Source organism: Leopardus geoffroyi, chromosome B2 (genome assembly GCF_018350155.1).
Source record: "Leopardus geoffroyi isolate Oge1 chromosome B2, O.geoffroyi_Oge1_pat1.0, whole genome shotgun sequence".
Classification (NCBI taxonomy): Eukaryota; Metazoa; Chordata; class Mammalia; order Carnivora; family Felidae; genus Leopardus; species Leopardus geoffroyi.
The window spans coordinates 121292375-121306426 of NC_059332.1; the positions used below are offsets into that span (position 1 = coordinate 121292375).

Genomic DNA, 14052 nt, shown 5'->3' on the forward strand with positions numbered 1-14052 from the left:
GGTGTGGCACCTTAGTTCTTCTGATGCCTAAAAAAGCCCCAAGAAAATGTGACTGCTTGATATCTGTTACTTTTGGGAGGTGTCCATTGTGATTCCATAATCGGCTACTCCTAGAATTTCGGGAGATGTAGCAGGAACTTCATTTTCCATACAGCTTATTCTGAAGTTTTGAAGCTCTTCCCCAGCCCCTGAATACCCCCAAGAGGCTCATGGTCTCATCCCTGCTAGTAATGACCCCTCAGCTAAGCAGGGATTTTAGGAATCTGTGCACGTTTATGCTTTTCTAGTAATTTGAGACGCCAAAAAAGCAGGATTATTTGGTACTCTTGTCTTTCCTTACTTCCTAACATATGCATCGCACATTAAATGTTCAGTCAATTTTGGACATATTTAATGAATAAATCTCTCTGCTGGGCCCACCATAAATTTTCCAGCGTATCCGTCAGCTTTAAAACCCTAAGATAAACATTAAAAGCCACGATCTTTTGCTCAGGTGACACATTATAGTGGGAGATGTTTATTCTAGACTAGTTAGTGGGAGGAAATTTATTTTTGTTTTTTATTGTTATATCCTGGATCAGAACAATGTTTAGCTGTCACAGCCAAATTTTCTAACAGCATATGGTCTTATTGTCAGACACTTTTGATAGTACTATCTGTTTTTGGTTGTGATTACCGAATCCTTTTAACAAATAAGATTGGTTGTCCCCAAAAAACTATTTGATGGTTTGGCTAAGAGTTTCAGATGCATTAACTACTTTTGGGGTGTTTGTGTGTGTGTGTGTGTGTGTGTGTGTGTGTGTCTGTCTGACGACAGCAACCTTGTTTCCTAATCACCCCTTCACAACAGATATAAATAAAATCTAAAAACAAAAATGAAAATAGGCTTTGTATAAAACCACAGGAAAATCGCAGACAAGAAATTAAACAGATGTGAGCAAAAGGTAGGAATCATGAATAATGCCTCACTTTCTAAGCTAAGTAAATACGGTCACTTGAAAAAGTTGCTATGTTTTTTGCTTATAAAACTCTTATGTTTAAAATTCCACTAGAGTTGATCCTCATTTAAATCAAATGGTATTCCAGAGAGACAAGACTATTACTGTCAGTATCTATAATGGTTCTATTTCACAATTCGTAAGATATTGCTTAAAAATCTAGAACACGAGCATAGATCATCATGATAGACCTGTTTGCAATTCATTCTCCAAATCATGTTGTTTATGTACCTTTTTATATGCCAACATAAATCTAGTTTGGCACGTGCTGTTTAATAAACCTTGAATTTACCTTTTAAGAGCAAAAGCATTTCCCCCTCTTTACTGCGTTGTAAATACTGTTAACTTTACATCTACAGGCTGCTCTCGGAAGCCTCACTGATGGCCCACTGCCTTCTGGTATTTCCTTTGACAATGGGAACAAATAGCCAAAGGGCAGAAAGGAGCCCAACGTCTGTTTTTGTCTAAGCCCCACTTACCACTCTCCTCTGCCTCCTTCTTATTTCTTCCCACTTCCTGTTTACTTTTCTTAGGATTTTCATTTTCTTTAGGATTATCGGTTTCTTTCAAGTTAACGGGGACCTTGTAAGGTCCTTCAGAACTGCCATTTTTTCCCATATCTTTCCTTAAAACAGTTTTAGAGGATTAGAATTAATATTACACACAATATATCGTGTATTTATACGTTATATGTGACATACATGTAACGTACATACAAATACATTGTCTATTACATTAATGCTATTAAAATATTAAATTTTTAATAGTTTGAGAATATTTGAAAGCACATTTCCATAAAGATATCAGAGAACAAAGACAGTAGACCTAGCTAGATTACTTCCGGGAAAACAGTGAAAGTATCTCACGGAAATGAACATGTTCCTCCCTGTAACTTCTACTGGGCATCTATTACAATAGCTAACATCGAATGATTATACTAAGTAGTAGGCACTATGCTTCAGTGTTTTTTTTAATGCAATTTCTCAGTTAATCCTCATAATAATCATGAAAACCTTACTTATATGTTCTTAAGATCTGAGGCTTAAAGAGGTAAACATTAGTTGTGTGAGGCAACACAGCTAGAAGTAGCAAAACTAGGCTTCTCTGATGCCAAAAATTCTGCTTTTAACCAGTAAAATGATCTGCCTCTCCATCTGTTCCAAATGACAGTCCTTCACATATCCGTAGGCAGCTGTACTTGGCTTTACACGATTTTGTTTCAGTCTACCTGTGTCTGTCCAGTTTATCTACTTGAACTTTCAAGGGGAACACTGTTGCCCCTTTCCCTAGAAGCCAGCAGAGTGCTGGACAGGAAGGGATATAATATAGCTCCTTCGTTGAAAACAAACCCTGCATTTACCTTAGTTTCTCCCTTTTGCCAGCTCCCCCTGCCCCGTGGCAAGGCTACATCTCATCCTTGACTTTCTGCTCTTTCCTCAAACATTTGTGTCCACATTCAAGCGACTTTCATTGCAAAGCTCCCCTCTTACCTCCGTGAAGCTATAGCAAGAGAACTGGAGGAATTTCCAGGTCACTTCCGTATTTTAGTATCGATGACTCAATATCTTGTTTTTGGGCAAAGCACTTCACTTCTTCAAGTACCCTCTGGGTTAACATCCATTTTGCCAATCCCACGGGGCAATTGGTAAAAGGTGAAAGATTTATGCGATCTGAAGAGAAACCAGAGCATTCCCACAGGGCAACTGGAAAGATCAGCTGAGGGGAGGTGTGGGAGGACAATTTGAAAACTCAAGTTTTCAAACTCAATACCTACAAGAACAGTGCAGCTGAACTCTTAATATTAAATTGTCCTCTCGGAGCCAAAATTGTAATCAGTGGAAGAGGTGATGGCCACGTATTTCTGAGGAGGCAATGGTGGGCTCCCAGAGCTACACTGCTCATCAAAGTCCATTGCCAAGGTCCCTAGCCCACAAGGAGCCATTTTTTTCTTTTCTAAATCCATTTCCATTCGCTTTTCGCTGTCCACTTGCATCCTTGTTCAATGAGTTTCTGTTAGAGTTGATTTACTTCCATTACCTCTCATTTTACAAATGAGCTTGCCGAAGGCTCCCGTCTTGAGTTCCAATTCTAGTCTCATTTCTGAGCATCCCACGTATAAAACCTTCTCCATATCTTCATGCTCCTCCTAGCCCCATGCATCCACCCTTTATGCCCAATACCTCCCTCTCTATCCTGCACTTGTCCCTTTCCATGGAACATTTCATCCCCGAGGTAGCCTGTTTTCATTTATTAGTCACTGACCTATTCTCTTTATAACGTACAATTTGAAAATTGAAAAATTATTTTTCTTAAAATATTTTTATAAACGATATAAACTATAAACTATATTTATATATATTTATATATAATTTATAAATATATTTATATATATTTATAAATATTTTATAAACTATATAAACTATATTTATATTTGGCTAAACAAAATGCTTCTGTTATTAAAACAACCATCCCCAACCCCCTTTTCATTTATTTTTGCTGTGCCGGACATATAACCTCCTGAAATAATTGTCTCATGCATTACGTATGATATATCATGGGACACTCTTCTTGGGGGAAAAAAAAAGCCGTCAGAGGCAGAACATCTCAGCATGTTGAAAATAATAGAATACACAAGGACATTTTAACATCAGCTGCAGCCAAAATCCACTACATTAAAAAAATCTGCTGTTAGGGGCACCCGGGTGGCTCAGTTGGTTAAGTGTCCAACTTCAGCTCAGGTCATGATCTCACGGTTTGTGAATTCGAGCCCCACGTCGGGCTCTGTGCTGACAGCTCAGAGCCTGGAGCGTGCTTCAGATTCTGTGTCTCCCTCTCTCTCTCTGCCTGTCCCCCACTTATGCTCTGTCTCTCAAAAATAAGTAAATATAAAAAAATCTGCTGTTAGATTAGTCTGATGCAAACTAATAAAATATTCATCAAAGTGTAAGAAAAATAACTTTGCCAAAATTATGAAGTTGAATTTAATCTACTTTCCTTTCATTTTTTTCAGTGAGAAAATTTTCTGGTTTAATTTTAGCCATAATAAAATGCCCTTCAATGCTAGGAAAATCAAAGATTTTAGTCATGAAATGAATGATCTGGATAAAATGGGCACAAGGAAACACTGTGTGAAAACATTTAAAAAGAGCCCTGGGAATCAGAAAAATCAGCTATTGTGAAATACTGTTAGTTTAGCCTTGGGTAAAACAGCAGAAGTAACAAGTAATTTGGGTCATAACAAAGAGGAAGAGAACATTTTGAGTTCAAGGGCAGAAACGGATTTTGCTCCAACTGCAAAGCTTCAGAAAGCTAACCTCTTAATTTACACCTTCCGAGGCAAAGAGACGGGGAGCTTCTCCGTGCTGAGCTAACCTGAGCCTTGCAGTCACATATTCACACACTTGGTAACAGGACAATCAGAAGGATCGGATTTGATAAACTTTAGCCGTCAAACCTAAACGCTAGATGAGCATGACTCTATCTTTATTTATTTATTTATTTTAAACATTTATTTATTTTTGAGAGACAGAGCGAGACAGAGTATGAGCAGGGGTGGGGCAGAGAGAGAGGGAGAACAGAATTCGAAACAGGCTCCAGGCTCTGAGCTGTCAGCACAGAGCCCAATGGGGGCTTGAACTCACGAACCGCGAGATCATGACCAGAGTCGGAGTCAGACGCTTAAGCCACTGAGCCACCCAGGTGCCCCTAGCATGACTCTATCTCTGAACAGAGGAGTTTTGAAATGGAAATTTTGAAATGGAAATTTGAAATGGAATTTACTCACTGGAATAAATAACCTGTCCTTGAACTAGGAACCCTCTAAACCATTGTAAAAGGTTAAAGTCAGGTATAAACAAAGTGTCTTTTGCTTCACAGATCCTCATGGAAGGTGATATTTTATCTAAATGACTAGGCCACGTCCAAGGTTCTCCCCAGCTTGAGGATTTTATGTCCAGCCATATGTCTATTTTCAGGAAGCTTATCAGTCTTATGTCTGGGGAGCCAGATAGCAGTCAACAGCGAATAATGAGCTTCGGGGTTCAGGGAGAAAAAAAAAAAACAAGCTTCAGGTCCAGTAAAGTAGGAGATAGTAACAGCAGTGACAAAATAAAATGTATTCTTCTTCCGACCCATGGTTTGTAAACCCTAAATAGAGCAGGGGCCTCTGTGTTCAGGTTTCTATAAATGACACATTTCTGTCTACAAGTAAGAAGAGCTAACATAAATTGGCCATGAGCTATATGTCGGACATCGTTTTGACGACTTTGACCTGCATTATTTCCTTTAACCCTCCCCAAACTCTGTGGTCCTCATAAATATTCCATTTTTGCAGGTGAAAGAAAAGGAAGTACAAAAGGGTGAAAATGTTTGTCCAGGTCACATGGGTAATAAGCCTTGAAGGTGGTGGCCAACTCAGGAGCCCACAGCACTGACCACAGCGGGGGTAAACCTCGCGTGCACGTGTGTGTGTGTGTGTGTGTGTGTGTGTGTGTGTAGGGGGAGGGGCATTCCTGCTGCTCTATGCATGCTCACTGGCAAGTGTGGCCAAATGGCTTGCTGGTCGGCTCTGACGTGAGTGAGTCCAGTGGGCTGGAAGAGATGTGGTTTAGAAACCGAGGATGATTGTGGCTTCCGGATCTATGACGGAAGGGAATTAATACCAAGTTTGATGTTGAAACAAGTTTGAGTTAGAGAAATAGGGGCAGTCAAAAGTGCGTCGAGCGCAGAGTCCTTACGACTGTGTCCCTCCCTGGTCCTTCCAAAGCCTTAGTTCCACTGCTGCTGCCTTTGGTGGCATTACGTGAACTCCGGGATTCCTCACTCTGGTAAGATGACCTTTATTACTGGGACAGCTACCGTTTTGTAGTTCCGACCTGAATAAATGAGGTGGGTCCACTTAAAAGATCTTCACGTATCCATAGATTTTTACTAAATGGTTTATCTTTAATCGCAAGAGGCAAAGTCTACACCCAGTTGACTGGTGTCAGATGGCGAGTTTCTGTGTAAGCAGATCATGTCGAACTTGTATCACATTTTTCTTTTTTGTTAGATAATGCCATACTTTGAGGGATGAAACAACTGTTTTCTAGATGGAAACATGAGAGTATTTTGCTTTTTAAGAAAAAAAATCTAGAAATTAGGTTTCTTCGCTTTTTAAAATCTACATAATGAAGTCCTCCCTCTCTTTATATTAAATCACTGATCTAATTTTACATATTCTCTGGAAGACTGAAATAGTTCTGCAGTCCATATGTTTTTAAACTATGAATCATTTTGTTTCTACATTTGGTACATAAGCTATTACGGCTGCTCAATAAATACAAATATACCACTTTAGAGTGATTTCTGCATCCCCAGAAATTTGGGCTGAATTTTAAAATGTGATGACTCATTAGAAATTGTAAAGAAACAATGCATGATCCTGAAAAACGTAAGAGAAAATTCATTTTTATTCCTCTGGGAAAAATTTGCACAGTACTGATTCTCGCTCTTCAATTTTTGCTTGAGAGAAGTGTAGACATTTTGAAAATCTCAAAGGTAGAATGCCATTTTCTTGTGAAAATGTGACTTAAAATAAAAGCCCAGGAAGACCATCAAGGGGTTACATTTTCCTACCTGGCAAATCAAGTGTCCAGTTAAAATCCTGGCCTCTGCAAAGGAAACCTTTTTGTTTAATCACTTTATTATCTGACTTCCTCTAAGCAAAGAGCATTATCCGTGTTATCAGTAACAGTACTGGGAAAAACACATATTTTGAAAGTGTGGAGAAACTCATCCTACCTTGAGATTCTAATTTAAGAGAATGTCACAGGCCTCAGCAGGACCAGCAATTGAAAACCAAAGGTGTGCAAAAACAAACCACTCAGGTTTCAAAGCCTAAAAACAAAGAAAATAGGACAGAGCCTAAACTTGTGAAGCCTGTTTGCTCATTGTCAGAACAAATGCTGAGAATGCTGGAGAGTCCAGTCCAACGAAAACAAGTGTGGGTGGTAGGATTACGGGTGATTAATTTTCTTCCTTTCTCTATTTTCCATTTCTCTCCTATGATGAAATGCTACTTCTATATTATGGTGTTTTCAAAAGCTTTTGAAAATTACTTTTGTTTCTCCAACTACCGGATCTGCACATGGTAACTGAGCAAGCCAGTTCTGTCCTCCAACAGTCATGCAAAAAAGGTAGGGAGTATGATGGGCCCCTGGGTGGCTTAGTCCGTTGGGCGACTGACTCTCGATTTTGGCTCAGGTCATGGTCTCTTGGTTCATGAGTTCAAGCCCCGCATCCGGCTTTGTGCTGACAGTGCGGAGCCTGCTTGGGATTCTCTGTCTCTTCTCTCTCTCACCCTCCCCTTCTCGCATGCTCTCTCTTTCAAAGTAAATAATTAAATATAAAAAAAAAGACAGTATGAAAATCTAGACACTCTCATCTGATTTCAAGGTGCATGAACCCTCAATAATTCTTTACTTCAAAACAAACTAGTTTTAAAATGTAACATTTATTTCTATCAAACTGTGTGGCCTAGTTACACCTAATATTTAACTCTACTTAAACTGTGTTTCAAGAGTCTATACGTTATGTTGAGTAAGTAAAATCCTCTGATGACGGCTGGCTTCGAATGGAAATAGGCAATTTGCTGAAATGTATTTTCCGTAGGAAATGATGGAATAGTCTTATCACAATTATTTCAGGACTCGGTAAAAGTCCACATCATAAAATTCATACTGTGACTGGAATATTACCTTTGTGAAGAAGCCACCTAAAGGCTCATACCTTTGTGTGTTGCAAAAGGATGGCTATAAAGTTGCTTCAGCTTGTGTTTACCCTTTACAGAATTGAAGGCATTTAGGAAAAGTTTTGGTTAGAGTGGTGATATGCTGAGGAAAGACAACATGCTGCAGTGCAGAAACCACAGCAGAAATAATTGCATCCTGGGGCGCCTGGGTGGCTCAGTCAAGCGTCCGACTTCAGCTCAGGTCATGATCTCACAGAGCCCGCTTCAGATCCTCTGTTTCCCCCTCTCTCTGCCTCTCCCCCACTGGTTCTTTCTCTCCCAAATAAATAAACATTAACTAAATAAACAAACATTAAATAAATAAACATTAAAAAAATAATAACTGCCTCCCTCAGGTTCAATTTCGAAGCAAGCTACGAATAGATTAGAAGGATGTTTAACTTCTTCAACCTGAGGGGTCTACATCTTAAAGAACATAGATTCTAGTTAAGACACATCATAGTCAAACTGACAAAAGCCAAAGATTAAAAAAAAAAAAAAATCAAAGCAGCCAGTGAAGGACAACACATTATATTAATATATTTTGTGCTTATGGATCGGACGAATTAATATTGTCAAAACGTCCATACTGTGCAAAGCAATCTATAGATGCAATGCAGTCCCTAACAAAATACCAGTAGTATGTTTCACAGAACTAGAATAAATAATCCTAAAATTTGTATGGCACCACAAAAGACCTGAATAGCGAATGCAATTTTGAGAAAAAATAACAAAGGTAGAGGTATCACCAGGCACCCTTATATTTACTACAGCATCATTTACAATAGCCAAACTATGGAAGCAGCCCAAGTGTCCACTGACAGATGAATGGATAAAGAATAGGGGGTATTAGGGGGTGTATATATATATATATTATATATAATATATTATATATTATGTATAAATATATAATATATAATATATAATATATAATATATAATATATAATATAATATATAATATTATATATAAATATATATTATATATTATATATAAATATATGTTATACATTATATACAAATTATATATGTATAAAATATATTTATATTTATTAAATATATATTTATTAAACATATTATATATACTTTATAATTATATATTATAATTATATAATATAATATTATATATGTATATAATGGCATACTATTGAGCCATAAAAAGAATGAAATCTTGCTATTTGCAATGACATGGGTGGAACTAGAAAGTATAATGCTAAGCGAAAGAATTCAGTCAGAAGAAGACAAAAGCCATATGATTTCACTCATATACGGAATTTAAGAAATAAAACAGATGAGCAAAGGAAAGAGAGGAAGAGAGAGACATACCAATAAACAGACATTAACTATAGGGGAGCAAACTGATGGTTACTAGAGAGGAGGCGGGTAGAGGTTTGGGTGACATAGGTGATGGCGATTACAAAGTGCACTTGTCGTGATGAGCACTAGATGATGTATGGAAGTGTTGACTCACTGTATTGTATACCTGAAACTAATATAATACTGTATGTTAACTATACTAAAATTAAAATGAAAACAATAATAAACAAAGATGGAGATATCACAATCTCACATTTCAAGATATACTATAAAGCTGTAACAATCCAAACAGTATAGTGTACTAGCACAAAAACAGACATACAGATCAATAGAGCAGAACCCAGAAATAAACCCACAATCATATGGCCAATGAATCTACAACAAAGGAGGCAAGAACATACAATAGGGGAAAGACAATCTCTTCAATAAATGGTGCTGGGAAAACTGGACAGCTACATACGAAAGAATGAAACTAGACCGTTATGCACACTATACAAAACATAAAGTGAATTGAAGACCTAAATGTGGGACTTGAAACCATAAAACTCCTTAAAGAGAACATTGGCAGTAATCTCTTGGATGTCAGCCTTAACAACATTTTCTAGCTAGATGAATCCTGAGGCAAGGGAAACAAAAGCAAAAATAAACTATTGGGACTACACCAGAATAAAAAGCTTTTGCACAGCATAGGAAACCATCAACAAAACAAACAAAAAAAAAACAGCCTACTAGTTGGGAGAAGATATCTACAAATGATATATATATTTTGGTTAATGCCCAAATATATAGAGAACTTACACAACTCAACACCAAAATAGTAATAATAATAATAATAATAATAATAATCTGATTAAAAAATGGGCAGAGGACCTGAACAGCCATTTTTCCAAAGAAGATATACAGATGGCCGACAGACACTTGAAAAGATGCTCAACATTACGAATCATCATGGGAAAATGAAAATCAAAACCACAATCATCTTACACCTGTCAGAGTGGTTAAAATCAAAAACACAAGAAATAACAAGTGTCGGTGAGGATGTCAAGGGAATGTAGATTGGTGCAGCCAATGTGGGAAATAGTATGGGGATTCCTCAAACAATTAAAAATAAAAATACCATTTGATCTAGTAATTTCACTACTGAGTATTTACCCAAAGAAAATAAAAACACTAATTTGAAACGATATATGCACCCTTATGTTTATTGCAGCATTTTTTACAATAACCAACATACGGAAGCGATCTAAGGGTCCATTCATAGATGAATGGATAGAAAAGATGTGGTCTATACATTCTTTTTTATGGCTTACTAATGTTCTACGATATATCTATATGTAGATATAGATATAAACATTCTGAATAACAACAACCACAACAACAAAGATTGCCAGATTGGATTTAGAAGGAAAACCCAACTAGAAACGCCCTTTAACTGGAAGACACAGATAAGTTGAAAGCAAATGGATAGAAAAAGATACACCACCATGTGAAGCGTAGACATGAGAAGGCTGGCTTGGCTATATTAATGTCAGAAAAAAACAGACTTCAGACAAAGCCTCTTACCAGAGATAAAGTGGGACATGATCAATTCATCAGGAAATCATAACCATTGTAAGAATCTATGTGCTTAATATTAGAGCTTTGAAATACATGAAACAAAAATCGACTGAAGTGAAAGAAGCCAATGATAATTCTACCACCATAGAGAGAGATTTTAATACCCCTATCAGGAATTGACTGAACGATGAGCCCAGCCCCTCTCCTTTGCCCCCAAAATCACTAGACATAGACCCTAGTGTAGGAATTGGTTACTGGGGAAGCTCCTCATTAGAGAAGCTGCTGCAGAAGGGATGCGGTGTCTTTGTAACCCCATTGATGACACAAAAATAATAAAATAAAAGTTTTTTAAATGAACGGATCTGAAGTATTTCTATTACTATTTCTTTGCACGTTCTGCATCAGTTTTTGTCGCAACATAATTTTCCCAGCCCCCCAAAGTGCACGAACGCTGTTTTCTAGACCTGTCCTGGACAGATTCCCTCCCCATTCCAGTCTCTACATAATTTTAAGAACACTTATTTTTTAATTGTGATGTTTCGTTCTACGTAGCTTCCTCACGCCCTATGTGCTGCAGGTCTGAGTAGGGGTATTAGCCAGAGGCTGCCTTGTTTATTTTGTGGTGGGACTATACTGGCACCAAGATGATGGCATAAATAGGCCAATTCATTTTCATGTTTTTCATCTCTGTTCAAAAGGCGGAAAACAAGACAGAACAATTTTTTTTTTTTTTTCACTGACGATATTGATAGGAAGTTTAGACTATGAGCCTGGTCTTTGGAAAAAAGGCATCAGAGAGTTTTATACTCCCGTCCTGCTTCTGCTAATAGGCATAGTCCCTCACTCCCTTTTATAAAGAAAAGATTAAAGCGGGGGTTTAACCCACGTTGTTTCTCACAAGACAGTTTCTTCTTCTGAGGAAGCGTGTTATAGAATTGGGCCAGCAGGCTCTCAGACCTACTCCCAGCCCTGGTATTTTCTGGCGGTGAGCTTTGGATACGTCGGCTAACCTCTTTCAAGATCTGATTTTATCTCTCACCCAGGGACAGTGAGGATAGGCCACCCCTCCTGTTTCACAGGGCTGCCGCACACACGATATTAGATTTTTGTGAACGCGCTTCCTTCATAAAGCCGTGAGGCCTAATGCAAATATTAGGTATCGTCCCTACTACTCTCCTCCTGCTCTCTATTTAATTAGATCCTATTTAATTAGAAAAGGTGAAAGCTCTAGTAACACTCTCTTAAGTATTTTAGCTCCTTTGGCTTAACTTTCTTCTGTTATTTCTAGTGGGTCTTTGCCTCATGCAATTAGGCCTCGTGTCTCCACGGTGAATAAAAATAAGGGGAAAAAAAAGTGTCTTCTATTTCCTGGAAGAACGGCCCATACTCTTTGAGGGTAATTTTAAATTACACAACCTGAAGCATATTCTCTGATCTCAGAAAGTGGCATGCCTCTGATTCTGAGTAGATTTAGACCCCTGGATTGATAGGATAAGTCATGCCCGCCCTCCATTAAGTAGTCTCAAGTGTGGCTCACCATGGGTTTTTTAACCCTCTTCTTCCTCTGAAAGAGAAACTTGGGCCAGTGTACTTGCCCGCCTTATCCTTCACCTCTGTCCTCCACTCCAGGAAAGAGTCTCATTCCTAAGTTGCCCCCAACACTTGAAGGTATTTCACGCTCCATAAAGCTACACCTGATCATATAGGTGCTTTAGACACTAACCAAGAAGATAAATTAAAGGGACTTGTAACACATACATACATGTAAAACTGATCGTGAAGTACAGTCAAGTGTTAGACTAGGTATAAACAAATAAATAAATAAGCAAACAAACAAGCAAAACACAATTTCCCCCCAAACCTTGCCTTTGGGTAGGGCTTTACTACAGAATGCTTCCTGTACATCGCGGGGCCTGAGTGTATTTTGCCAATAATACCTGAATCATCAGTCCAGAAGGCTCTTGGGTCAGGCTTGGTCAGGATGCTGGCATGATTACATGGCTCTTTCGCCTTGAAAACATAAGGAGAAAAGAAGTGATGTGAAAATGCATTCACCGTTTTCGCTGTTTCAGACCTACGATTCTATAGGCAGGATTCCAAGGCTGAAGCTAGCACATGTGGAACATCCATTCAGTGCTGGGCACACTGGGCTTGTGGGTGATCCTTGACCTGATGTCGATTCGCTGTCAGGGCTCGTGGCCGGATAAGCACATGGGGGCTGGCGCTAAGCTTCCACTCGCTCTTTTACCCCGTGCTTTTTTTGCAGTGTGTCAACTATACAGCCGTATGCAGAGGCCCTGTATGATTGGCAGTAGGTCAATGTGAGGACACTTCGCACATTTATTAAAAGTGTTTTTGGACTTCTCCATAATAGAAATGCTACTTTTAGTGTATACGCTTGGGGAAATACGTAATAAGGAAGAGCTATTTTTAAATTCAGTAGCACTTTAAAATGAACTCTTCTGAAACTAATATTGCACTTTCTGTTAACTAACTAGAATTTAAATAAAAACTTGAAACAAAAAACTAAAAAGAATTCTTATTTTTTTAATCATAACAGAATCTATTTTTTCAATAGGAGCACACACACATATGCTATATATATATATATATATATATATATATATATATATATATGCTATATACGTAATGCATTCAACCTCACAGTTCTGCCTAGTGCATACGTAAATAATAGATTCTCCACAATAATTTCCAGGGAACAGCAATGACCCTTTGGTTTTTTACACAACTTTACACTAATGCGGTGTGTGGCTTGCAAATCTATTTTCAGTCAAAGAAATATACATCTCAGTGTTAAAAAGGACATTCCATTTATAGGTATTTTGTATCTATAGTTTGATGACCGTGAAAAATCTCTATGACTATTTAATGGATAAATTCCTTCCACTGCAGCAATACTCAAAATACTCAAGAATGTCAGTAAGTAGTTAGTTTAGTTCTGCCGATGTTTTCTTTCCATAGCAGGTCTTTACCTATAAAAGAAGCAGTGTGTCAGTTTATAGTCTGGCACGCGCTCCTTCTCTTGTTGTGAACCACTATCAAAGAATGTGTGGAAATCAGCATCTCCCTCATGTTCGCTGCAGCGTTATTCCCAACAGCCAGGAGATAGAAACAGCCTCAATGCCTATGGACGGATGAATGGATGAAGAAACCCACCATCTGCAACAGTATGGATAAACCTTGAGGACCTTATGCTAAGGGAAATAAGCCAAACGTAGAGAGACAAGTCCTTCATGGTATTACATTTAAGCGGTATCTAAAGTAGTTAAATACGTAAAATCTGAGAGTAGAATGGCAGTTGTCAGGAGCTGGGGAAGTAGGAAGTGGAAGAAGTGGGTATAAAGTTTCAGTTACACAAGACGATTAACTTCTAGAGATCCGCTGAACAACGT

The 14052-nt window shown here is 38.1% G+C and overlaps 1 protein-coding gene across 1 annotated transcript in view; it reads right to left on the reverse strand.

The window, feature by feature from the left end:
* The window catches only part of SGK1 (serum/glucocorticoid regulated kinase 1), a 113467-nt gene that overhangs the window by 20462 nt on the left and 78953 nt on the right, over positions 1-14052 (reverse strand). Inside the window, exon 3 of the mRNA XM_045499703.1 lies at positions 12577-12649. Coding sequence (XP_045355659.1) covers positions 12577-12649 — 73 coding nt within the window. The remainder of the gene's footprint in view (positions 1-12576; positions 12650-14052) is intronic.